The sequence below is a fragment of the Miniopterus schreibersii genome, assembly GCF_964146895.1.
Source record: "Miniopterus schreibersii genome assembly, chromosome: 5".
Lineage (NCBI taxonomy): Eukaryota > Metazoa > Chordata > Mammalia > Chiroptera > Miniopteridae > Miniopterus > Miniopterus schreibersii.
The window spans coordinates 45,867,562-45,893,576 of NC_138106.1; the positions used below are offsets into that span (position 1 = coordinate 45,867,562).

Genomic DNA, 26,015 nt, shown 5'->3' on the forward strand with positions numbered 1-26,015 from the left:
GAGCAGAGTTTGAAATTTATTCCATAAATAATGAAAGGCCTTTGGAGGTTTCAAAGTTTCAAAGGAGCATGATCTGAGTCATGAACTGTGACACACGGAAGTGGAGAGGCCTGTAAGGACAATACTTCCCTACTGCAAATCCAATCTACCCCCACACACCCTGCCACCCCCATACAGTTTGTATCATTTACTTCTTTTATCCCCAATGCCAATACCCTCATCCAAGGCATTAGGACTTCTCACCTTTTCCTTTAACAGCCTCCTATCTCCCTGTTTCTTTCTCTCTCACTAAAATCAGTTCTCTATGTGGCAACTGGAGAATTAATTTTTAAAAAAATAGCTTTATTTTCAGTATATTCACGAGATTGTGCAACCATCACCGCTATCTAATTTTAAAACATTTTCATTACCCCTCACAAAACCCCCACACCCATTTAGCAGTCATTCTCCATTCCTCCTTTTTTCTAGACCCTGGCAACTATGAATCTACTTTCTGCCTCTACAGATGTGCCTATTCTGGACATTGCAATAGATGGAATCACACAATATGTGGCCTTTTGTGTTTTGCCTCTTTCATTTTCTGTTCCTTTTCATGGTCAAATAATATTTCATCATACAGATACATCATATTTACATTCCCGCCAGCAGTTTATGAGGGTCCCAATTTCTCCACATCCCTCATCGACACTGATTATTGTCTATCTTTTTTTATTGTAGTCATCCTAGTGGGTGTAAAGTGCTATCTCATTGTGGTTTTAATCTGTATTTCCTTGATGACTAATGATGCTGAGAATCTCTTAATGTATTTATTGATCTTTTGTATTATCTTATTTTTTTCAGATTAAGCCAATTTCTTTTTAGCTTACTTTGATGACATAATAAAATGGAAGAGAAAATAACACAATCAGAAAAGTATTGGGTAGAATTTTAAAAATCTTTTACTTTGCTTATCATATTTAATATTTCCAAGACCATTCTGCTGTAAAGGATCAAATGCATCACACCCAAAGGTGTGCACTCACCAGCTGTCTGAAAACAGAGGGGGCCGCTGGTGGCACAGCTCCAAAAAGTCCTCTAGGCCCTGTCACTGAGGCTGCTCAGTCACAGGCTGCCTGAAGGTCATGGCCATTCATACAGGAGTAGGAGGATCTTCTGACAGAGGAAGGATGAAGTTAGGAAGGAGGGTGTTCCTCCCTTCCGAAGCTTTGGTATTTAGCCATGTCCTCTGGAAATACTTTAGAAAGTTCTCGAATCAACAGGCTTTTAAATTTATAGTTAAGAATACATTCTCAAAGGAGACTGCACTTTCAACACTATAGTACACATCCACCAGGCAAAGGAAGGCCATGGGACTGCAGAGTGACTTTCACAGGTGTTGGAAAGAATGACACCAAGTGACAACAGAGATGAACTGAAGATAAACCACACAGTCTCCACGTGCTACCGCCAACAGGAAGCCTCTGCATCACAGGCATACCCTGGAGTTGCAGAGAACTGCAGCAGGACCAGGTAGAACACACATGGACCACAACCCTTCATGATGTCAATCTTGCCTTTAACTTGTTCATGTTTCACTAGAGCCTTCTCCAGGCACTCTTTGGTGTGGAGTTGTGGCTTTTGACCTTGATCTGTATATTCAAAAACTTCTAAATGTTCAGTAATATCATGAAGTTACTGTCGGCACTTCTCAATATCCTGTAAGCCAGTCACAATAAAATTCAGTTTTTGTTTGAGCTCTGCCTGGCTCCTGGGATGCTGCTGATGCCGAGCTGCCAGATGTTCTCCACAGACTTCTTCAGGTGCTCCTCCAGGTGGTCAACTTCTTTGCCAAGGCCCGACAGTCATCATTTCAATAGGCATGGCCCTGCTCCCTGCTCCCTGCTCCCGAGGGACCATCACTTCCATTTCCCTTGTGCATTTTCTTTGGAGAAATCTCTATGTAGCTCCTTTCTCCATTTTTCAGTTAGCTTACTTATCTTTTTTTGTTATGTTAATCCTCACCCAAGGATATCTTTTTTAAAAAAATTGAATGTATTGGGGTGATATAGGTTAATAGCCTTACTTATCTTTTTATTAATGAGCCATCAGAGCTTTTTACATATTCTGGATATAAGCCCTTTATCAGATATATGTTTGCAAATATTTTTTTCCATTACATGGGTTGCTTTTTCACTGTCTTGATGGTACTGTTCGGAGCACAATTTTTAACTTTCATGAAGCCAATCTTTCTTTTTTTGTCACTTATACTTTGACGTGTATCTGAAAAGGTTTTGCCTAACCCCAGGTCATGGAGATTTACTCCCATTTAAAAAATTTATTTTTTATTTTTTATTTTTTTTTATAGTTTTGGCTCTTACATTTATGTCTTTGATCCATTTTGAGTTAATTTTTGTATATGGTGTGAGGTAGGGGTCCAATTTCATCTTTTTGCATGTGGATATCCAGTCGTCTCAGCACCATTTGTTGAAAGACTAGAGAGTTATTTTTAAAATATAGAGTGGATCACAACTCTCCTCTGATTAAAACCTTCAGTGATTTTTCTATTGCTTTTACAATAAAATACAAATTTCTCTGCCTATCACTTTACTCTCATTTCACACCACTCTCTCGCTCTTGCTCACCATGCTCTAGGCCCCCAGGTCTCTCATTTCTCAGAATAAGTGGAGGGTGCCTTTCCCTTAGCTTCCTCCTCTTTCTTCTTCTCTCACTTTATTTTTTAAAATTTTTATTGTTTAAAGTATTACAGATGTCCCCTTTTTTCCTCCACTGATCCCTTCCACCCTGCATCCACCCACTCCCAGGCCTTCCCCATACCAATGTCTGTGTCCATAGGTTATGCATATATGCACATAAATTCTTTGATTGATCTCTCCCCACCCACTCCTCCACCCCCACCTTCCCTCTGAGATCCTTGTCTGTTCTGTGCTTCTATGTCTCTGCTTTGTCTCTCACTCTAAATGTCATCTCCTCATGGATGACTTTCCTCCACTATGCTTGTAAAGTAGGTTCTCCATCCCATCCCACTGTGCAGTCAGCTTGGCATCATCATCAGCTCAGCAGCCAGGCAGAGCTCCACCAAAAACTGAATTTTATCATGATTGGCTTTATGATCCCCTTTTATTTTCTTTATAGCTTATCAATATATTTATATTTATTTTGATGCTTTATTTTTTAGTTTGAGTACTATTTCTTTTCATCTACCATACTGTTTTGCATATGGCATACATTCAATTCGCTCAAGTTTTTAGAAACGAGAATTCACAATTAGAAGGGACTTTAGAAATCACCTAGTCAACCACTGTTATTTTACAGAAGCAAAAACCAATATCTAAAGAGGGTGAAAGATTTGTCTGGGTTAAAAAGCATACCTAGCTTTCATTCTAAGAGCTCTAATATTGGCAACAGTTTCTTTTTCAATTATAGCACTTATTTACCTTATTTCAGTGTCATGCATTCATTGCAAAATTACTACAAGTTTGTGTTTTTTTTTTCCAATTTCTGATAGAAATGACTATTTCTCTAAGCTTTCTTCCTAAAATGCCTGAAACGGGGCCTCGAACGTTGGGCAAGAACCTGGTTAGCAAGGCAGTCAGGCACATGCAACTCCAACCACTCCTTTGTTTCGCCCTCCCCGGCGGTCCCCCCTTCTCCTCCCTCCCTCCGCCGCCCCCTCCCTCTCGCGTTTTCCCCACCAGCCAATCCAGCACCGCTACCCCCGGAGGCTCCGCCCTCTCCAGGGCCGCGTGCCCTGCTCCAAGATGGCGCCGGGAGCTTCTGCCCTAGGGGAAGTGAGCTCACGCAACTCCGGAAGGGAAGGCGGGGAGCAAGCAAGCGGGTGTGTGACCCTCCGCGGAGCCGTGGGTGGGGCGGCGCCCCTGGCTGTGGTATTCACATTGGGGGCTGGAGAGAGGGCAAGGGACCCGCTCGCCCTTTCGAACCCGGTCGAGCGCCCGGCACTGGGAGCGTTGGAAGAAGTCGCCCTGAGCGGCTCGCTTCTGGCTGAAGGAGAGGCGGCCCTGGTAGCCGGCGTCCCGCCCCCGGCGGCCTCCTTCCCTGACCCTCCTCCTGGGCTGCGCGGGCGGCCCCGGCTCCGTCTCGGGGGCTGCGGCGGGAACCGCCTAGAGGGCTGGGCCGGACCCTCCTCCTGAGACCCGCTGGAGAAGAGGGAGCGCGGCGGGTCAGTCCGTGAGCCCAGAGGTCAGGCCGCTCGCTGGTCCCGGTCCGTGGTCCCCTGTGCTTTGCCCAGCGCTCTGGGCTAGAGTCTTCTACGTGCCCGCGTTGCTTCTGCTTCTCCTTGGAGTATGCCACCGAATCCTCTGGCAGGGCGATTTTTCTTCCTTGCTTTGCCGGGAAGGAGATAGATGTTTAAAGGATCGCTGGCCTCGATACCCCTGCCGTCTTAAAAGTTTTCCTTCAGTGGAATGCTTGTATTCCTATCCTGGACCATCTGATGGTTTCCGCTCCCGCCACCGTCTGATTTAGTCCGTGGGATCATCTTTAGATCAGATCTTAAAAATCATCAACCCACAGAACGACAGAGTTTTTCTCTCCGCCCAAGGAGGGCAAATGGACTTTGGAGTTAAGATGCAGGGGAGTGAACCAGTGTCCACCATGAAAGTCTCCGAGAGCGAAGGAAAGCTGGAGGGCCTGGCCACAGCGGTGACCCCGAACAAGAACAGCAGCAACAGCAGCTGTGGGGGTGGAATCAGCAGCAGCAGCAGCAGCAGCAGCAGCCGCGGGGGCAGTGCGAAAGGCTGGCAGTACAGGTATGGCCCTTTCTCCAAGGTGATTTCCTGAGGTGAAGGTGGAGGTGGAGGAGGGGGTGAGTATGCTGGAGTCTGCGTTCCTGCAGCTGTTGAAAGGTAAAGTTTACCCACTGACTTCCAGAAGCAACTGATTTCATTTGGATCTGGGATCACATCTTTCATTACCAAGATTTAATTCATTCATTCGTACGCTCAACAGGTTATTTATTGAGACCTATTGGAGAATACGTAAATGTATCCTTGAACTTCCTCTGCAACCCTAGAGTTACTCTTCCCTCTGATTTAATTCTGTACTCACTTCTGTTTTTGATTGTGTTGTAATTTGTTTACAAGCTGGCCTCCTCCGCTCCGCTGTGAGGGCAGGGTCTGTTTAACTCAGCTCTCTCCAGAAGCTGGCAAATACTCGTTGCTCAAACGTATTTGTCCAGTGATTGCATGAGATGATTGAATCAGAAAGATTCTTGTCCTCCTGGTGTTTGTGACTTAAAAGGGGAGAAGTACATAAATAGTTTGAATACAAAGGCAGAGTACATATGCGAGATCAGGCCACTTTGCCTTGATGAGAAATTCTACATTTGCTAATTTTCATTAATATGAATGAAAATCTTAAGGAACAGGAAGAGAGTCCTGGAGAAAAACCAGTAGTTTTTTTGTTTTTGTTTTTGTTTTTGTATGTAAAGTATAGAGGGATATACCCTTCCAGAATCTTAAGAATGAATGAAATTAGGATATCCCATGGTATTGGAACTAAAGGGCCGCGAATTCTTAAATTTTGACCGACTCTAGTCCTTTTTAGCCCTTGTGCTGCCTGTAGTTGTGAAATTTGTGTGAAACTTAAGAGAGATTAAAGCCAAGATTTTGTGAAGGATACACATTTATCATGAATAATATCCATATATGTGAAATATACATGACTATGTTAACATATAGGAAAAAAGAGTGGGTTATAACTTTTACTGGTAAATGATTGTGTGACAGGAAAGTATATTTAGTTACTGCGAGGTGTCTAGGCCCACTTTTGGAATCAGCATGATGCATTTTTGTATGTGGTTTAACCATATAAAATTATTAATTACTTGGCAGGGATATTTTGATATGACTTAAGAAAGCAAGAGCTCTGGTTGGTTGGCTCAGTTGGTTGGAGTGCCATCCTGTACACCAAAAGGTTTTGGGTTAGATTCTGGTCCGGGTACATACTTAGGTTTCAGGTTCCAGGTTCCATCCCCGTGGGGGTGTGTATGTGAGGCAACCTATGGATATTTCTCTCCCCGCCCTCCTTCTCTGAAAATCAATAAAAAATAACAACATATCCTTGGGTAAGGATTAAACAAAAAAAAAGAAAGAAAAGAAAAGAAAGATAAGGTAATATTCCATGTAGTCAGAGGTCAATTTTCTGACATCCTCAACTCCTTTTTGTTGTTGTTAATCCTCGCCTGAGGATATTTTTTCCATTGATTTTTATTATTATTTATTGTTATTATTATTATTTCAGAGAGAGTGGGAGGGAGGGAGAGAGAGAGAGAAACATTGATGTGAGAGAGTCACTTGTTTGGTTGCCTCCCCCACATGCCCTGACCTGGGTCCGGGGTCGAGCCTGTAGCCAAGGTATGTGCCGTTAGCTGGAATTGAACCCTGGACCCTTCAGTCCACAGACCCACATTCTAACCACTGAGCCAAACTGGCTGGGCTTTTATGTTTTTTAAAAATTTTTAAATTGATTTTAGAGAGAGGAAGGGAGAGGGATAGAGAGAAACATTGATGAGAGAGAAACATTGATCCACTGCGTCCTGCACGCCCCCTACTGGGGATCGAGCCCAAAACCCTGGCATGTTCTCTAATCTGGAACTGGTAACCCTCTTAGTTCACGTATTGATGCTCAACCACTGAGCCACACCAGCCAGGCTCCATTGATTTTTAGAGAGAGTGGAAGGAACAGGAGAGAGAGAGAAACATTGATGTCAGAGAGACACATTGATCGGGGGGCTGGGGACTGAACCTGCAACCCAGGTACGTGCCCTTGATGGGAATGGAACCTGTGACCCTTCACTGGGTGGACTTATGCTCAAACCACCATGCCACACCAGCCAGGGCCATCCTCAACTCTTTTTGAAACCCAGTCTCAATTGAATGGAAAAGTGAAACAAATTTCTTAAAAGCACTGTGGAGAGTTGTCCTAAAGCTATAGGCTTTACTCCTGTACTTTCATTTAGAGCCCTATTATCCCTTATTTAGGGTACTAATGAATGCTTATATCATTTTCAAACTAGAATCTATTGGAAGCACAAATGGAAAAGGTTATCATAGGAAATGTAACAGAGGAAATGGCAACTGACAATGTAGTACAGCCAAAGAAGATTTGAAAAATTAACATGCATTCTCAGCTATATTACTTCCTAGTACAGTAATCATGTTCACGATGACCTTAAGTCATTCAGGAAAGCACACTTTGTTTAAGAAGGTAGAGAACTGCATGATACAGTGGTGAACAATTTCAAAGAAATAACTAAAATTAAAAACAGCAAAAAAGATGCTTACATGTCTGGAAAATTCACTTATGTAGGACCCTTCCCCAAGGATGCAGATAAATAAGGCATTACTGTATTTACATACTGATAATATATTTTATTTTCTAGAGGCTTGTGTAAAGCTCTTCTTCGACCTAGCACTCAGTCTAATTTATCTCTTTGTCCTTCATTGTCCTATGTTGCTCCCTCTCCCCTGGCTTCTTCACCTGAGGCTCAAAGTCTCTAGAATTTAAAAACAACAATAAGAAAAACCAACATAATTCTTTCCTCTTAAAAATCAGTTTGTACTCACTGCCTCCATTTTTAAACCCTGATTTATTGTTCCACCCATGACAGTTGGCTCTGTCCTCACCAAGGATATACGTGAAAAACAGGGAATGTGTTTAGATTCTTATTCCAATTGATTTTTCTGTAAGTATATCTGTTATAATTCTTTTCTTGACTTTTTTGATGTTGCTTTCTCTTGATTTCTCCTTTATTCCTTTTATTTTTCCTTTCTCAGTTTCTTTGCTTGGCTCTTTTCCTTCAAAGGTTGATATGGTAGATACTTTATCTTCTCTTAGCTGCATGTTTTCTGTTTCTTATTTCATTCTCTTCCATGCCTCAGCTCTTTTTGGAACTTGAGAGCCATATATCCAACTGCCTACTTGTAATTTGCTACTATCCCATTTTTATTTTTATTTATTTATTTTTAATTTATCTTTATTGTAGAAAGTATTACAGATGTCCCCTTTTTCCCCCCGTTGACCTCTTCCCCAGTCCCACCGTCTCCCAACGTCTTTACTACACTATTGTCTGTGTCCATGGGTTATGCATATATGCATATAAGTTCTTTGGTTAATCTCTTCCTACCCTACCCTCTCCTCCCTTCCCTCTGAGAATCATTAGTCTGTTGCATGCTTTCATGTCTCTGAGTCTGTTTTGTTTGTCAGTTTATTTTGTTCATTAGATTCCACATATAAGTGAGATCATGTGATATTTGTCTTTCTCTGACTTATTTCGCTTAGCATAATACTTTCCAGGTCCCTCCATGTTGTCTCAAAGGTTAAGAGATACTTCTTTTTAAAAGCTGCATAGTATCCATTGTGTAAATGTACCACAGCTTTTTTACCCACTCATCTACTGATGGGCACTTGGACTTTTTCCAAATCTTAGCTATTGTAAATAACATTGCTATGAACATAGGGGTGCATATATTCTTTCTGATTGGTGTTTCAGGCTTCTTAGGATATATTCCTAGAAGTGGGGTTGCTGGGTCAAATGACAATTACATTTTTAATTTTTTTTAGGAACTCCACACTGTTTTCCATAGTGGCTGTACCAGTCTGCATTCTTACCAGCAGTGTACTAGGGTTCCTTTTTCTCCACATCCTCGCCAGCACTTGTTTGTTGATTTATTGATGGTAGCTATTCTGGCAGGTGTGAGGTGGTACCTCATTGTCATTGTCGTTTTAATTTGCATCTCTCTGGTTAGTGACGTTGAGCATTTTTTCATATGTCTCTTGGCCATTTGTATGTCCTCTTTGGAGAAGTGTTTATTCAGGTCTTCTGCCCATTTTTAAAATCTGTCTCGTTTTTATTTTTACTTAATTTATTTATTTATAATATATTTTATTGATTTCAGAGAGAGGAAGGAAGAAGGAGAGAGAGAAACATAAATGATGAGAGAGAGTAATTGATTGACTGTCTCCTGCATGCCCCCCTGCCCCCTGCTGGGGATCAAGCCTGCAACCCCGGCATGTGCCCCACCAGGAATCCATCCGAGATCTCCTGAACCGCTGAGCCACGCCGGCTGGGCTATGGTTAAATTCTTTGCCAAACTTACTGCAAAGATTTTCCTAGCCTTTGTATTTTGATTTATTGCGTATTTTCAGGCACATAGAAAACTTTCATAAGTCAGACCTCTTACTCTTTTTTTCCTTTCACTTCTACTTATAGAAAGTTATTTTTATAAATACTTGTTTCCATGTAGTTTTAACATGATTTGGTAGTTTTACATTTAATTTTTTAACCTATCTGAAATTTCTCTTTTTAAATATATCTTTATTGATTTCAGAGAGAAAGGGAGAGGGAGAGAGAGAGATAGAAACATCAATGATGAGAGAGTCATTGATCAGCTGCAGCCTGCAACATGGGCATGTGCCCTGACCGGAATCGAACCCCGATCTCCTCGATCCTATGTCGATTCTCAACCGCTGAGCCACTCCTGGCTGGGCTGGAATTTTAAAAAAATATGTAAGATAGTGTGTTATCTATTACTGTGCTATGAAGTACTCCCAAATTTAGTGTATTGAAAAAGCAGTATTTTTTAATCTCAGTGTCTGTGAGTCAGGAATCTCAGTGCAACTTAGCTGGGTTCTGTGGCTTTGGGTCTTTCACAAGGCTATAGTCATCTTGAGGCTCAACTAGGAAGGAGCCACTTCCTGGCTTACTCATGTGGGCCTTAGCACAATTCAATTATTTTTGCCTGTTGTACAAAGACCACAGTTCCTCATGAACTGACTGCTGGCGGCCTCCTTTGGTTCCTGACGACATGGGCCACCCCACAGAGCAGCTTACTATTTAGCAGCCTGATTCCTCAGAAAAAGGAAGTGAGAAAAAGGCATAGTCTTTTGTAACCTAAGCATGGAACTGAAGTCGCATCACTTTTCACTATTCATTAGAAGCAAGTGATGAGGTTCAGCCCACACAAGGGTGTGAAAACCAGTAGGTTGAGATCATTGGGAGCCATGCAAGAAGATGCCTATTACAGATGTTAATATAAAGGTACTCTAGATTGTCATCTACTATTGAGATAGATTTGACAGATAGGCAGCTGGAAATTTGTTTCTAAAGCCAGAAGTTTGGGACTGAATTTGATTGTTGGGGAATCAGAGGACTATTAGGAAATCAGCTGTGATGACTTAGACATGAGATAATAAACGGAAGGCTTTAGTAGGCTGGAAAAGAAGGAAATCCTTAGATTTTTCAACCTTTGTGCTGCGAGAATTTTTAAAAATGCAATACCTGACTGTTTAGTCAGTGTCACTGATCTCTTTTCCCTTAGATTGTCAAATGAAAAAATGACAACAGCCCAAACAACAGTAGCCATCTGGTGTGAATGAATCAAAATTATACCAATTTTTTGTGTGTGTCAGATCGGCAAAAAATACAGTGTGTACACTCAGAGCAATGAAAGTAGGGACCCCAAGGCTTATTTTGGGAGGATCATGAAAAAGAATCAGAGAAGGGATGAACCTCAGCTGCATTTGCAAAGTTTGTCATGATGACCCTTTTTAAAACCAAAGCTGAGAAGTGAATTTATTAGATTAGCCTTAAATTTTCATCTTTCCAGAGTAATTGATACTCATATGATGTGGTCTTTGCTCACAATTTAAGAGGAAAGTAAATTTCTTAATTCTGAACTCTTTCTTCCTTTTTTCATAGTAAATGTTCAAAGTTTATAAAATGTGCATGTTTCCATTTTTGTATTCTGCATGTCAGCTTTCAGAAAAACTTACAGATCTGCACATCTGCCACTTGTTTATCAAAGTGGACAGAAGAGAACTACCCAGAGGAGGAACCAAAAAGCAAATTGGGGTATATGATGGGCCTGCTTTTTCTTATTTAGGCTCTATGTTACCTAAACCACAATTAACAAACAGGCAGATCCTTTTTCCTCATTAGCAAATAGTTACGTGTTTCAATAAATGGGTAGAAGTCTACAAATGTATAGTATAGAATTTTTGTGATCAGACCTTGTGTCTTCCAATCTAAATACTCTGTTACAAGAAAAAGTACCTATTTACAAATGGGGAAGGAGATCTGCCTAAATATAACCTAATGTTTACTGTCTTCTAGGTTTTCCCACTTTTTAAAAGAATGATTTGAAGAAAAAGTCACAAATATTTGCTTTTTTCTCTGTAGGGGTTAAAGGAAAGTTGAATGTATATTTCTGTGTCCTAGTTTTTGTTTTCCTTATCTGGAATCGTCTATAGATGCTAGTAAAAACAAGAGAAGGATTACTTGTAGATATAACTGAAAACTGTAAACATTGTTCCAGAAATCTAGTGAGATTTATACCAAACCTTGAGGAACAAGATTTCGTGTATTATGTTATTCTCTAATTTCTTAATTTCCTTATATTTTTGCTTTACAGGTTTCAGTGTAGTCAATTTGAGTTAATGTTTTCTATAGAAGTTATACTGTATGGAAACTATACAAAGAGGTTAATGTTAGAATATGCAAATTAATCTATTTCGTTCTTTTCAGATAAAGCACATAGTTTAGTTCCCAGAGGAAATTGTCCATCAAATAGACTTCTGGGAAATTATGTCCTTTCAAACTCTTGTTTTTGCTTTTGAAAGTAGTGGAAAATACTCTGAATGTACCTTGAAGAGAGGGAACATCTTTGTTTCCTTTCTTTGAGGGAACATCTTCCCTAGGTAAGAATCTTCCTCTGTACTGAGTTTGCTTAATAAAATGACTTGTGTCCAGACTTATTCAAGTTAAACTTAAAACAAAATTGCCTGATTAAATGGTTACATTATTGTTTTGGCATTACCGTCTCTGGTTTTTAGGACAATTTATAGAGCAATTTAGTTTGCTGGTGAAAGGAGGGATTTTCTTTTTTGGTTCATTAGGTGTAAGAAAGTGTGATTTTCCACATGGTGTCTCCCTGAACTTGAGTTTTGGCTGACTTTGCGGTTTACTTCCATTGCTATTCTTTTCTTTTTTTAAATCCTCACCCGAGGATATTTTTTCCATTGCTTTTTCAGAGAGAGTGGTCGGGAGAGAGGGAGAGATAGAGAGAGAAACATCGATGTGAGAGAGACACATGGATTGGTTGCCTCCCTCATGCATCCCGACTAGGGCCAGGGATTGAGCCTGCAACCGAGGTACATGCCCTTGACTGGAATTGCACCCGGGACACTCTAATCCTTGGGCCAATGCCCTAACCACTGAGACAAACAGGATAGGGCTCCATTGCTGTTCTTGAGTTTGGCTAGAAAGTCCCTTGAGGAGATAAACTGAAGTCTGGTTGCTACTGGCTGCAGCTGGAAACCCTAGTCAGAGGGATAGGAGGGAGAGAGAATGAGAGGGAACAAGAGGGAAAACAGGGAAAGAAAAGGACATAGCAAAGAGGTAGAGAGAGGGAGGGAGGAAGGGAATCGAAGGGAAGGGAAGGGAAGGGAATGGAATGAAATGACAGATCTGCAGATCCAGGAGACACAGATTTGGGGAGAAACCCAACTGTGTTCTGAGAGGGAAAGAAAGAGACAAGAGTATCAAGACAGAAAAGGGTGGAGAGGGGGCTTTCAAAGGGTTACATAAGTTTCTCTGAAAGAGCTGTGATTGGTACTGGCAAGCACACTTCCACTATGCTATATACATGATTAATTGTTTATGGCTGTTGCTAGGTAAAAATTTATTTTTAATAGAGAGTTTGGTGATGCGGAGCCAGTTTCAGGAACTGTATCAGTATGTAGCCATTTGGTTTTAGCCCAGTTTAAATTGTTTCACACGAGGAGGGTGAATTAGCTCGGCTTCCCAGAGGCCTCCAGGCTCTATTTTAGATTGTTCTCTTGACAATATCAATTTCATTTTGTGGGTTTTCTTTCACATTTCCTCATTTTGATCAAGGTCTTTCCTTAGAAAGCATCAATGGTCAACCATTAGAAAATAGCATTGGTCCATCTTTGAAAAAGCTATATTGATCCCTCATCACTGGAAAGCTCATACACTCGGTATGCCATGTCCCACATAAGAGGAAAAGTAATCTCATGAGTGTACAGTAAGATAGCTTATGGCTGCATTTGACCAGTAAGGCTTGTCGGAAACAGAGCAAGGTCACGTAATTCTCGAATCAAAAGTTCCTTGGTAGAAGTGGTCTCAGTTTGATTTATTCATTGTAACATTTCTAGACATTGGGCTACCACCATTTCTTTACAGTAAATCAGGTCTCCTTTCAGTAGAGTAGGTTCATGCATTCCTTGATTTTATCTCATGGGTCTGCTGGTAATAATGTCAAAAGGAGATAGTCCTCTTTTGGCAAAGGGATTATGTTTTAGGTTGAGCCTTAGCGCAGGGCAGATTAAAAGACACTACAGGTTTTGCCAATTGAGTTTTGATTACCCAGTTAGTGTGTTTTACAATACCAGAGGACTGGGACTGATAAACACAATGGAAATTTTAAGTCAGCCAGATCTTACAGATTGTGTAATTTGTCCTGTGAAGTGGAGCTCTGTGGGGATTCCCCAAGTTGGAATGCTCGTCTCTAAGAGTATTTTACTTACTGCTGAGGCCGTGGCTCTGCTGCACAGGAATGCTTCCACCCAATGAGAAAACATTCAAGTCATTCCTAACACAGTTGTATCCTTGAGAAGGGGCCAACTGAATAAGTCCATTTGTCAGACCTCAAAGGGTCCCAAAGGCAAGGTGCAATGCCCTGTACAGTTATATGAATGAGTTTTCCAGGGTTGTGCTTGGGGCAGATTTGGCATTAATAGTATACTGGGGAAGCTATGTTTGAAGATGGCTTTCAGTAGTATTGCTTTCCCCCATGAAACCATTTTGTAAGTGTTGGAATAAGTTAAACCGTGTACATATTGTAATATGTGATGTTGTATGCAATCAGGGAGGAGTGCTCAGTCATTTTGACCTACTGATTAGTTTCTTTTAGGGTCAGATTGATAGCCTTGTTCTAACCATTTCTTTCTATTTTGCCACATAGCTAAATGCTGTGCTTCCATATGTTTTTTTTTTCTTGATAAAAATATTTCAGAGAGAGGAAGGGAGAAACATCAATGATGAGAGAGTCATTGATTGGCTGCCTCCTGCATGCCCCCAACTGGGGATCAAACCTGAAACTTGGGCATGTCCCCTGACCAAGAATTGAACCAAGACTTCCTGATTTATAGGTTGCTGCTCAACCACTGAGCCACACCAACTGGGTCATAATGTTTTCTTTTAAATCTCCAGTTACTTGAGCTGGTAGCACAGATGCTTCTATTAGGGGCCAAGATTGTTTTAATGCTACTAATTTAGTAGCAGCATCAGCCAAATGATTACCTCTACTTTCCTTAGTGTTTTCCATTGAATGTCCAGGGATTTTTATGATTGGTAAAGATTTAGGCAATTGGATAGCCTCTAAGAGTTCTAAAACATAAGAACTGTTTTTTTATCCTTTGTCCGGAAGAAGTCAGGAATCCTTTCTGTTTCCAGAGCATACAAAAGTCATGGGCAACACCAAAGACATACCTACTGTCAGTATCAATGTAAGCCGACTTTCGTCTAATTGCAAGCTCAAATTAATGCATAGAGCAAAAGTTGCCTAAGGCATTGGACTCGCTTCAGTGGTTTTAAAGAGATGATTGCATAGCCTGCTTGATAGTGGCCTATTTCATCCTTTAGGTAAGAACCATCAGTAAACCCAACTAATTCAGCATTTTGAAGAGGCGTTTCCTGTAAATCAATTCAAGGAGCCAGTAGTCAGTCTGTTTAATGTCAGGCAGTCATGAGGGATTTTGTCAGAGTAGAGTAGCAGGGTTCAGAGTTTTATAGTGAGCAACAGTCACATTAGATGAAGACAATACAATTTTTAGGAGGTTAGTCTGCTAGCAGATAGGTTCCAGGAGGTATATAAAGAGTCAGTGGAGAGCCCATTATTATCTTTTCTACATGCTGAAATAAATTGGCAGTGGCCATAATAGCTCTCGTAGAGAGTAGGAGACCTTTGGCCACCGGATCTAATTGTTGGCTGTAGTATCCACTGGGTCCATGTTGGTTTCCATGTCATTGGGCCAAGACACCTAATGCATTTCTCTCTCTTTCATGGATGAAAAGGAAAAAGGGCAATTGATAATTAGGACATCTTTCTCTGTGAGCCCATGGATCAGCTAATAGAGGTCAGAGAACCCTGGCTCATGTTTGGATATGAACAGAAATACTCTAGCAGACACAATAATGGGGTCCTCTTTGGGATTAGGGAAATCTTTAGTAATGGCACAGAGCTCAGTTTTAGTCCCTGGGCGTATAAGAAATAAGGGTTTATCATCCTGGGCCAGACCCATCCGTTGGTTTAACTTTAAATGGGGCAGTAAGAGCAGAGGGGTGGTTATGAAAAGGGAAGTCATTCAGTGAAGGGTAAAGAGGGGGCGGACAGGCAAAGCAGCAAAGGAGCAGAAGGTGCAGATAATGAGATGTCAGAAGAACATTTAGAAGTTTTTTTCAAGTTAAGCCTCTGAGGCAACTCAGTTTGCTTTGGTTAATTTAGAATTTGTGTCTTGGTTGGAGGGAAACAATTTTTGAATCACTTATATGTTTGGAGGCTTCAAAATGCCAATTAAAATATGCTTTCTATTCAGGTTGCTTAGTTTTATAGTCTTTTTCCAGTTGATTGTGCAGATAGACTAGCTTGAGGATTTCAAGAGCCCCAGGTTGGCCAGTTTAATTTTAGATCATCCAGGGTAATTATGGTCCAGTGAGATAGAGAGTTCCAGGATGAGGGCCTATAATTTTTGTACACAAATCAGGAATTCCAAGCGACTGTTTAGCAACTGTTCCCTTAGAAAGTGAACTTCCCATTTTTCAAGAGTGTAATTACCAGATGTGCATTTTTTAAGTCCTGTAGACAAGATGCTGGCAACAGAGGACACACAAGTAGAGCCTGAACCTCAACCAAGGTATGAGGTTCGGGTCCAGGAGCACTTACCACAATGATCCAAGACCATTAGGAAGGCAATAGAGTGCAATAAAGGTACCTTACTCAGGCACCCGAGGAAGAAGCAAGCACTCCGGATCGCACTTCTTGGACACCATGTAATATCAATAAATTTTTAAGAAATATGTTTTTATTGATTTCACAGAGAGAAAGGGAGAAGGGAGAGAGAGATAGAAACATCAATGTTGAGAGAGAATCATTGATCAGCTCCCTCCTGCATGCCTCCTACTGGGGATTGAACCCTCAACCAGGACATGTGCCCTGACCAGGAAACAAACCGTGACCTCCTGGTTCATAGATCGATGCTTAACACTGGCTGGGTTAATGCCAATCAATTTTGACCAAGAACTGGAAGGCAAACAAAAGCTTTATTTGGGGCCTTTTTTGGGAATTGCAATCCTGGAGACATAGATTGGGATAGAAACTCCAGCTGTGTTCTGAGGGGGAAAGAAAGGGGCAGAGTTTGGGAAAACTGGGGACATCTGTAAAACTGTCAACAATTTAAAAAGGGGGGGGGGGAGAAAATCAGATCAACCCAAACTGAGGACCAGTCTGCAAAGTTTCCTCATCTGTACTCCTTCAAACTGCCAGTCATCAAAAACAAGAAAATTCTGAGAAACTGTCAACATCTAGATGAGCCTACGGGGAAATGATGACAATGTAATGTGGTATCTTGGGTGAGATCCTGGGACAGAAAAAGGACATCAGATAAAAATTAAGGAAATTCAAATAAAGTATGGACTTCAGTTAATAATAATAATAATAATCCAAGACAGAAAAAGGGGGGCTTCCAAAGGGATTACACAGGTAGCTCTGAAAGGGCTGTGATTGGTGCTGGCAAGCAGACTTATACTGTGCTATACATGATTAATTGCTTATGTCTATTATTAGGTGAAAATTTTATTTTTTTAATGGAGAGTTCAGTGATACAGGGCCAGTTATAGGAACTGTATCAGGATGTAACTGTTTAGCCCAGTTAAAAAGTTGTTTCACTTGGATGGGGGTGAGTTAGCTAAGCTTCCCAGAGACCTCCCATCGCACTCTTGACAGTATCAGCTCCTTTTTGCTGTTTTTCTTTCACAGCTCTTACAGAGAAAAGTTAAATGTTACTCTGAGTATGTTATGGAATTGTTGTGGGCAGTGAGAAGGGTGTTAGACTGGTGGGAAGGACATCAGGTAAGGTCAGACAGGACCTGGGTTCAGCAACCTCAGTACTTGAGTTCTGGCTAGGAAAGAATTCAGAGTCAAGACTCAAACTATAAGAGAACATTTATTTGGAAAATCACAGGGTAGAAGTAATTTGTAGAAGAAATGGGCTTGGGAAACAAGTTATAGAGGCAAAGGAAGGGCCCTTGGAGCTTGGGAGTGAGGAAGGCAATGGTAATGAGCCTGGGAGGGATGCGGAGGGCGAAGGGAAAGGTGTAGGCATACTCCCGGAAGGGAGAGCGCACTGGGTCCTCTGTCTGAAGGGTTTTAAAGGTGGAGATTTTAGGGGAGGTCGCAGGGGGAAATTCCAATAGAATATTCAGCAGTTTTCCAGGTGTATTCTTTCAGGGTCTAGGTCTCCACTAATTGATTGGTCAGTGCCAGGGCAGGGGGTCATTGTCCTGAGGTCTACTGTGGTGGTGCTTTTCTGGTTTTGCTGCTTTTCTGGGCCTGGAGCTGAAATACAACTGAGGCCTAAGTGTTATCTCTAGAAAGGAAATGTCAGGTGTCCAAAGGGCATGAGCAGTGATATGCTAGGGAAGTAAAGGTCACACGGGGGGCGATGTCCCTCCCTACATTTGTCCTTTGCAAGACGTCCAGGGCTTTTCACCGTGGTGACCTTCTGTACCAGGCCCATCCTTGCTCTGCTCATGTCTAACTTCCTACCACAGAACTAAGAATGGTTTAAAGCCAGAGAGAGGTGCATACAAAATAGAATGAGAAATTAAATGTGCAGATTGGGAAGGTGGCAGTGGGGTTTTTAGTATCCTGCTGTTCTCTTTGTCTCTGGTGTTTTGGTCTTATTGAAATGGCCACAAAGAACTTCTGGGATTATATGGGGGATAAGTAAATACTACTATGGAACAAATAATAGAAAAAATGTTCTACTTTTCTCTAAAAATTTTTAATGTATAATATAATGTGCTTATTTGCAAGCATTATTTTTGAAATAATTTTTTATTGAGAAACACCTTTAGAATTTTGAGTGATGAGTGATGTACACACATTATAGCTTGAAGGAATCATCTGACACAGGAGAAAATTGAGGCCCAGAGAGATTACTTGATTTAGCCAGGGTCACTCATGGTGTTAGTGGGAAAGTCAGAACTAGATCTATCCCTTTTAGGAGCTCATTCCACAGCCTAACACTATCTCACACTTAACTCTAGAAACTTAGTTTTGAATAAAAGGTGTATTGAAAAGTCTATTAATAATGTCTGAAAGTCTTGTCTATAGGTAAAAGCTACACCCTATTTTTGTTGGTAAATAGTGCTGTCATAGGCTGGTATGAGGAAACAGGCCCTTTTTTTACATTGAAAGGTGGGAGTTAAATTGGTGCAGCCTCTTTGGAGAGCAGGTTGGCAATAGCTATGAAAACTAAAAATGCATATGCCTTTTACCTAGCAATTGTACTTTAAGCAAAAGTACACAAAGATATGTACAACTTGCTTTGTTGCAGTAGCATTATTTGTAATAATAAAAGCCTGGAAACAAATGTCCATTAGTAGGGGGACTGGTTAAATACATAATAATTCTGCCATACAAGGGATTACTATGCAGATGTCAAGAATGAGTTAGGCCCTGGCCGGTTTGGCTCAGTGGTTGAAGCATTGGCCCTCGGCCTGAAGGGTCTTGGGTTTGATTCCGGTCAAGGACACGTACATCGGTTGCAGGCTAAATCACAGGCCCCAGTCGGGGCACGTGTGGGAGGCACAATGGATGTGTCTCTCTCACATCGATGCTTCTCTTTCTCTCTCTCCCTCACACTCTTTGAAAAGCAATGGAAAAAATATCCTCAGGTGGGGATTTAAAAAAAAAGTTAGGTCCTTATGTGTCAAAGTGAAACCATCCCTAAGAAAACTGAAAAAGCAAGGTACAGAACAGTGTGTGTAATTACAACCATCTGTTTATAAATAAAGTGTGTGTGTGCTTGTAGGCACATAGAATATCTCTGAAGAGATACACAAGAAGTTGAGGGAAGTTCTTGTTTCTAAGGAAAGGAGCTGGTAGCTGGAAGACAGAATTGAATAAGAGACTTTTCATTGTAATATGCATGTGATACTTATTGGGAACAAGCCTTCATGGGTCTCTCACGTTTCTGCATGTCTTGTGATCAAAGCTACCAACTGCCCTTTGTTCTGTACTGTTTTTTCAAAAATGTTTGTGTAGCAAACAGTTTTGGAAGATAGAGATAGTATCTTTCTCCTGAGCAAAGGTCATGTTTATTTACTGTCTAGAATAATAAAAATAATGTCTCCTTGACTAAGAGATCAGGTAGAGTTACTGTCCATTAAAAGATTTGGGTTCTCTATACTTTAGGTTCCTCATCTGTACCACAACCCAATGCATGTGCAGGCATCTTGTACCCTCTTTGTGGGGCCCATGTGATTGGGGCTGATAATGTGACTACTGAAGTCTTTTGTCTCTGACTCGGGAGTTTTATGTTTTCTGTCAGCATCCATGAAACTGTATCAGGCAAACATGTTAGCTTGCACATAGGTAATATCTCAGGCCTTTAATAGCTCTTGACAGGAGACATAGTTCTCTTACATGAGATAATGGATTGGGAGTGGAGAGGAATTACCTTTTTGTATTTTCCCATCCTTTTCATTGGTTTTTGAGTGCTTTGCATTTAGAAGGTATTGAGTAATTGTGTTGAACTGAAATGCACGCCTTCGACACTGTGTGTGTGTGTGTGTGTGTGTGTGTGTGTGTGTGTGTGTGTGTAATGGAATACTATACGGCCATAAAAAAGAATGAAATCTGGCCATTCGTGACAACATGGATGGACCTTGAGGATATAATGCTAAGTGAAATAAGTGAGGAGAAAGACAAATACCATATGATTTCACTCATGTGGAATCTAAAAAACAAAACAAAAACAAACATAGATACAGAGAATAGATTGGTCATTACCAAAGAGGAAGGGAGTTGGGGGGTATGTGATGGGGGTGAAAGAGGTCAGTTGTATAGTGATAGATGGTAACTAGACTTTTGGGGGTGATCACTTTGTGTTATATACAGATTCAAATTATTATGTGGTGTACACCTGAGACTTATTTAAAAAGTAGCTTAATTTTAAAAGCTGCGTATCTTCCTTAAGTCTAATAAAGAAGGGTTAATTAAGAAATAAATGTGTTGCCCTAGCCGGTTTGGTTCAGTGGTTAAAGTGTAGGGCCGCGGACTGAAGGATCCTGGGTTCGATTTCAGCCAAGGGCATGTACCTCGGTTGTAGGCTCCAGCTCTGGTTGGGGTGTGTGCGGAGGCAACCAATCAATGTGTCTCTCTCACATCGATCTTCCTCCCCCCCCCTCGCTCGCTCTCTTTCTCTCCCTTCCACTCTCTCTGAAAAGCAATGGAAAAAATATCCTCGGCTGAGGAAGGAGGGAGGGATGGAGGGATGGAGGGATGGAGGGATGGAGGGATGGAGGGAGGAAGGAAGGGAGGGAGGGAGGGAGGGAGGGAGGGAGGGAGGAAGGAAGGAAGGAAGGAAGGAAGGAAGGAAGGAAGGAAGGAAGGAAGGAAAGGAAGGAAAGGAAGGAGAAAGAAAGAAAAAGGAAGGGAAGGGAAGGGAAGGGAAGGGAAGGGAAGGGAAGGGAAGGGAAGGGAAGGGAAGGGAAGGGAAGGGAAGGGAAGGGAAGGGAAGGGAGGAAGAAAAAGAAAGAAAGGAAAAAAGGAAGAAAGGAAGAAAGAAAGGTGTTGTAGTAATGGAGATTTAGGAATTGAAACAGTCATTGTTAAGATATATAGGAGGAGATGAGCCTCAAACTAAATATAACAATGCCACTTGGTATAGTTCAGTTGATTACTGTTTTTCTAGACTATCAGCTTCTAGAGCTAATTCCAACTAAATGCTAACACATTTTAAAGATCAGAATATACCCAATCGTTGAGTGGTGAAGTTGCTGAAGGACTGAAGAAGAAATTAACCTTTTCATGGCTTATTTTTTAGTGTATTAGTCTTTCGGACCATCATCTCTACTTTATAGAACACAAAATAGGAGTATGATATAATCAGATATGGGCTGTGTTTCCACTTTAATAGCATTCATATTAACAGGTATATTTAAAATATAAAAGTTAGCACATTTAATTTATTTATTTAAAACTTTTTTTTCTTTAATATATCTTTATTGATTTCAGGGAGAGGAAAGGGGAGAGAGAGAGAGAGAGAGAGAGAGAGAGAGAGAGAGAAACATCAGTGATGAGAGAGAATCATTGATTGGCTGCCTCCCACATGCCCCAGGCTTGGAATCAAGCATGCAACCGGGGCATGTGCCCTGACTGGGAATCAAACCGAGATCTCCTGGATCCTAGGTCGAAGCTCAACCGCTGAGCCACGCCCAGCTGTGCCAAAATTAGCACATTTTAAATGGGAGCAAAACATAGGTGTTTACATCATAACTCAATTAGAAGGAAGTAGAAGAAAGGCAAGAGTGAACAAAAGATATTCGCCCACAGAGCTCTTTATTCTGGCCACCAGATGGCACAGTAGTTCCACATCAGCTGGTTGCGCTGAATACAGTAGAAGAGGAAGGATGAGAGAGGAGGGACTGCACCACCTGCTGTTAAATTGGTTCTTTGTAACCTCAGATAATCTGTTTTACATAGTAAAAGCAGACCAGCAGTTTATAATTGCATGTTCAAATCTCTAATTCCTTTGAGGCTGGCTTTATGCTACTATCACATAAACTGTGTCAATATCCCTCTTGTAATTTTTGTGAGAAAGTTAACCCTTTTTAGATACAGGCATCAACAAAATATTTATAACATTAAAAACTGAACATACATTACTGTGAAATATAAAGATATACTTTGATTTTTTTAAAAAAAATCTTCACCCAAGGATATATTTTTATTGACTTTAGAGAGAGGAAACAGAGAAACATTGATCGGTTGCCTCCTGTACACACCCAGACTGGGGATCGAACCCCAACCTTTTGGTGTACGGGATGACGCTCCAGCCAACTGAGCCACCCAGCTAGGGCTACTTGGGTTTTATGTAGCGAATGATGGTACTGAAATTATACTCTTAATAATTATTATTATTTTTAAAATATATCTTTATTGATTTCAGAGAGAGGAAGGGAGAGCGAGAGAGGTAGAAACATCAATGATGAGAAAGTCATCATTGGACATCCCCAGCTGGGGATCAAGCCTGCAACCTGGGCGTGTGCCTTGACTGGGAATCGAACTGCGATCTCCTAGATCCTAGGTTGATGTTCAGCTGCTGAGCCACGCCCCGACCAGGCTTAAATAATTATTGATAGCTATTAAATAACTGATATAAATAACTTAGATAAGGACTACCTTTAGTAATGAGAAACTGAACCAAAGGTAAAGGAGTTGAGGCATTATGTTTGATTGCTTGAAATGCAAATTTTTTCTCAGTTGTAGATAATAGACCTTGAAGGCATTTTTCTTCTTCTTCTTTTTTGGGTTATACTTTGAAGTTTTAAGAAACATTTTCCCTACAGTTCACATATGCACTTGAAGAATATATACAGTCCTAGAACCAGAGGAATTGAACTATAATTGAGCTATAATGTTTTCATTATACGCTAGTAGCTATGTAATGAGGCTTGGTGTAGAGATTTACAGAATGTAAATAAATAAATATTCGGGAAGTAAATAAATATTCAGGTTATGGAGCTATAGGATAGAGTGGACAAAGAACACATTTTAAAATTGAGACATAATTGACATATAACATTATAGTCGTTTCAGGTGTACAAACATCATGATTTGATGTTTGTATATACAGTATTGTGAAAGGATCACCACAATAAGTCTAGTTAACATCCATCACTCTACATAGTTACACTTTTTTTTTTTCTTGTGATGAGAACTTTTAAGGTCTATTCTTAGTAACTTTTAAATATACAATATAATATTATTAGGTATAGTTACCATGCTGTATCTTAAACCCCAGACTTATTTATTTTATAACTGGAAGTTTGTATCTTTTCCCCACACACCCACCCCCAACCCTCCACCCCCTCCTCTGGCAACCACCAATCTCTTCTCCGTATCTGAGTTCTCCTCCCCCTCTCCTTCCTCCTCCTCTTCCTCCTCTTCCTCTCTTCCTCCTCTTTCCACATATAAGTGAAGGAATAAGTTTTGAGGACAAAAACAGTTGGGGAATCTGAGCTGTGTGTTAAATAACTAAAACAGGGAGGGCTATTTGGGAAATTATTTTTGGACAGAGTCCAGGGGCATTGGGATTCCTGTGGCCCCAAAGAACTGTTTAAGCCTGAAGCCTGGGAAAGATGTGAGAGACCACAATGTAAACATCTCTGCTTTTTCAAGTACCAATGGAGCTGAAAGAAATAACTGTGCTGTGACCTGGGGCTGGGAGTAGAGGAACTCTAGTAAAAACCCATGGGCTTGGATTTTTAGAGAAGAACCCTTTCCTCCAGATATGGGCCTTAGAAAATAGTGAAATGAGAATTCAACTGGTGCTGTTAGTTTTACACGACAGAATACATATATAATTATTATAACATCAGGTTGGCATTTTAGAAGTAGACAACCTTGTCTTCTTGAGATTACTGACCTTATGAAACCAAAAGGACTTGACCAGTTTCACTTAACATTAATCAGTGGTATTGCTTGCTAGACTTAGAATGGAAGAAAAATACAGGAAAAAAAAATATTTAGCCTAGCCAGTGTGGCTCAGTGGTTGAGCACTGACCTAGGATCCAGGAGATCGAGATTCGATTCCCAGTCAGGGCACATGCCCGGGTTGCGGGCTCGATCCCCAGTAGGGGGTGTGCAGGAGGCAGCTGATCGATGACTCTCTCTTATTGGTGTTTCTCTCTCTCTCTCCCTCTCCCTTCCTCTCTCTGAAATCAATTAAAAAACAAGAAAAAAAGCCATATTTATTCATGGGATCAATTTTTTATTTTCAGATTTTTATTTTCAAGCACTTTGAAGAAATGAGATTAAAAAGGCACCCCACATTGAGTTTATTCCTGAAGCACACCCCTACTCGATCTCCAGTGATATCTGCTAGAATCTTAGTCAATTTGGTTATTTTGTTTGCCTGAGAGTATCCTTCAACCCTTTTCATCTGACATTCAGATCAATCTAAATCTTTTTTGGACTTTGTTCTGTTGGTTGTGTCAACTCTTCCTTGCTCTTTTGCCTTTGCCATTCATGTTAAATTTCCTGGATGCTGGTTAGCTGAAATTTTACTAAGTATGCTATGTGACTCAGGGGTAGTAGAGAAGTAAATGTTTAATATCTATTGCATTTTATAGTATAAAGTTAAGACTTTAGAGTAGAGTAGGTACATTTAAAAGGAATTCTTAATGTAATTTATAAAATAAAAAATGAAGCCCATATTTAAAAAATATATGTCAATGTAGGTCTAGTTTTAATATGTTTTCCTAAATATAAGGAAACTTAAAATATGGGAAAAGAAATATCAGTGAGATATTGCATTTTCTATGAACCACTATAACAGAACTTATCTGCAATAAATGAAAAAAGGGCAGGAAGTAAAGAAATTCAGTTGTAGTAAGGCTAATGTTATAGGTCCCAAATAAAATCTTGCCAGTGGCAAGACTTGTAGTGAGCACTTTGCCTTATGCCTGTCTGGGGTGGGGGAATGGGAGTGAGTTATCACACTCTCATCCAAAACAGGATCTATAATGATTTTATATTTGAAATATTATAACACATACTAATTTATATTGGATCATGCTTGTTTTGAAGAAATCTGGTGAAATTCAATTCCATGGATCTGAAATTTTGGGGATTAATACTTTGTATTTGTTAACCTTTAAGTTTTACTTTTGAAGAAAGTTTGAGGCATTTGTAGAACATACATGTCTACAGCTATTTTTAAAACTATACAGTTAACTTCCTGATATTTCTTGCAGTTTTCACTGACTGGCACTTTTTGATTTTTCTAAACAGTGATCACATGGAAAATGTATGTGGCTACTTAATGAAGTACACCAACCTTGTCACTGGGTGGCAGTTCAGGTAAGTGTGATTATTCTGACACATCATTCTCCCAAGAGATCAGGATTGGGGATGATAATTTTACATTCTGATATTACTTCAGTACAAACATGGCTGGGAAAACTTTTAGGGAAGGATTTACCGTGTTCTCTAAAAGTCTGATGGCTTTCTTTTTTTTTTTTAGAGGGAGGGAGGAGTTGTTCCAAATGACAGCCTCCAAATGCCTCAGAAGTTACTGTTATTTTAGGATTAGAATCACTTGTTTACCTGGTTTGGGCTTATTAAAATACTTGTGGTGATTAGGCTGTTAGGGTGGTTTGGAGGCACCAAGCAGATTTGAGTTAGGGTGCCTGTTTTTTGTACAGTTCTCAAAACTTCTCTGGGGCCTTGAGAGTTTAAATAACCAGCCCAAGGGCACACAGGGCAGTCAGTAAGTAGCAAAGCCAGCTATCTTTATTTTTATTTTTATCTTTTTAAATGTGTTTTTATTGATTTCAGAGAGAGGTAGGGAGAGGGAGAGAGAGATAGAAACATCAATGCGAGAGAAACATCAGTCAGCTGCCTCTGCAAGCCCCCTACTGGGGATCAAGCCCGAAACCTGGGCATGTACCCTGACTGGGAATCAAACAGTGACCTCCAGATTCATGAGTCCATGCTCAACCACTGAGCCACACCAGCCAGGCAAAGCCAACTATCTTAAATACTTTGTAGAATTGGCTGTTGGGGGCAGGATTAACCTAATTTTTAAAATTATGGTAAAATATACATAACAGAATTTACCATTTTAAACCATTTATAAGTGTACAGTTCAGTGCCATTAGATACATTCACATTGGTGAGCAACCA

The 26,015-nt window shown here is 40.6% G+C and overlaps 1 protein-coding gene and 1 pseudogene across 2 annotated transcripts in view; one reads left to right on the forward strand and one right to left on the reverse strand.

Annotated features, from left to right (window-relative positions):
• Positions 1 to 1,172: 1,172 nt before the first annotated feature.
• Positions 1,173 to 2,289, reverse strand: LOC308557464 (mediator of RNA polymerase II transcription subunit 10 pseudogene; annotated as a pseudogene). Its single transcript has 3 exons — positions 2,280 to 2,289; positions 1,533 to 1,822; positions 1,173 to 1,288 (listed from the first exon to the last, which is right to left on the reverse strand). The product of its transcript is annotated as a mediator of RNA polymerase II transcription subunit 10 pseudogene (transcript).
• A 1,461-nt stretch (positions 2,290 to 3,750) lies between these two features.
• OSBPL11 (oxysterol binding protein like 11) overlaps positions 3,751 to 26,015 on the forward strand; it is a 71,403-nt gene continuing 49,138 nt past the window's right edge. The window contains exons 1-2 of the mRNA XM_081139241.1: positions 3,751 to 4,766; positions 25,122 to 25,190. Of these exons, the coding sequence (XP_080995367.1) occupies positions 4,567 to 4,766; positions 25,122 to 25,190 (269 nt within the window). The 5' untranslated portion in view covers positions 3,751 to 4,566. The remainder of the gene's footprint in view (positions 4,767 to 25,121; positions 25,191 to 26,015) is intronic.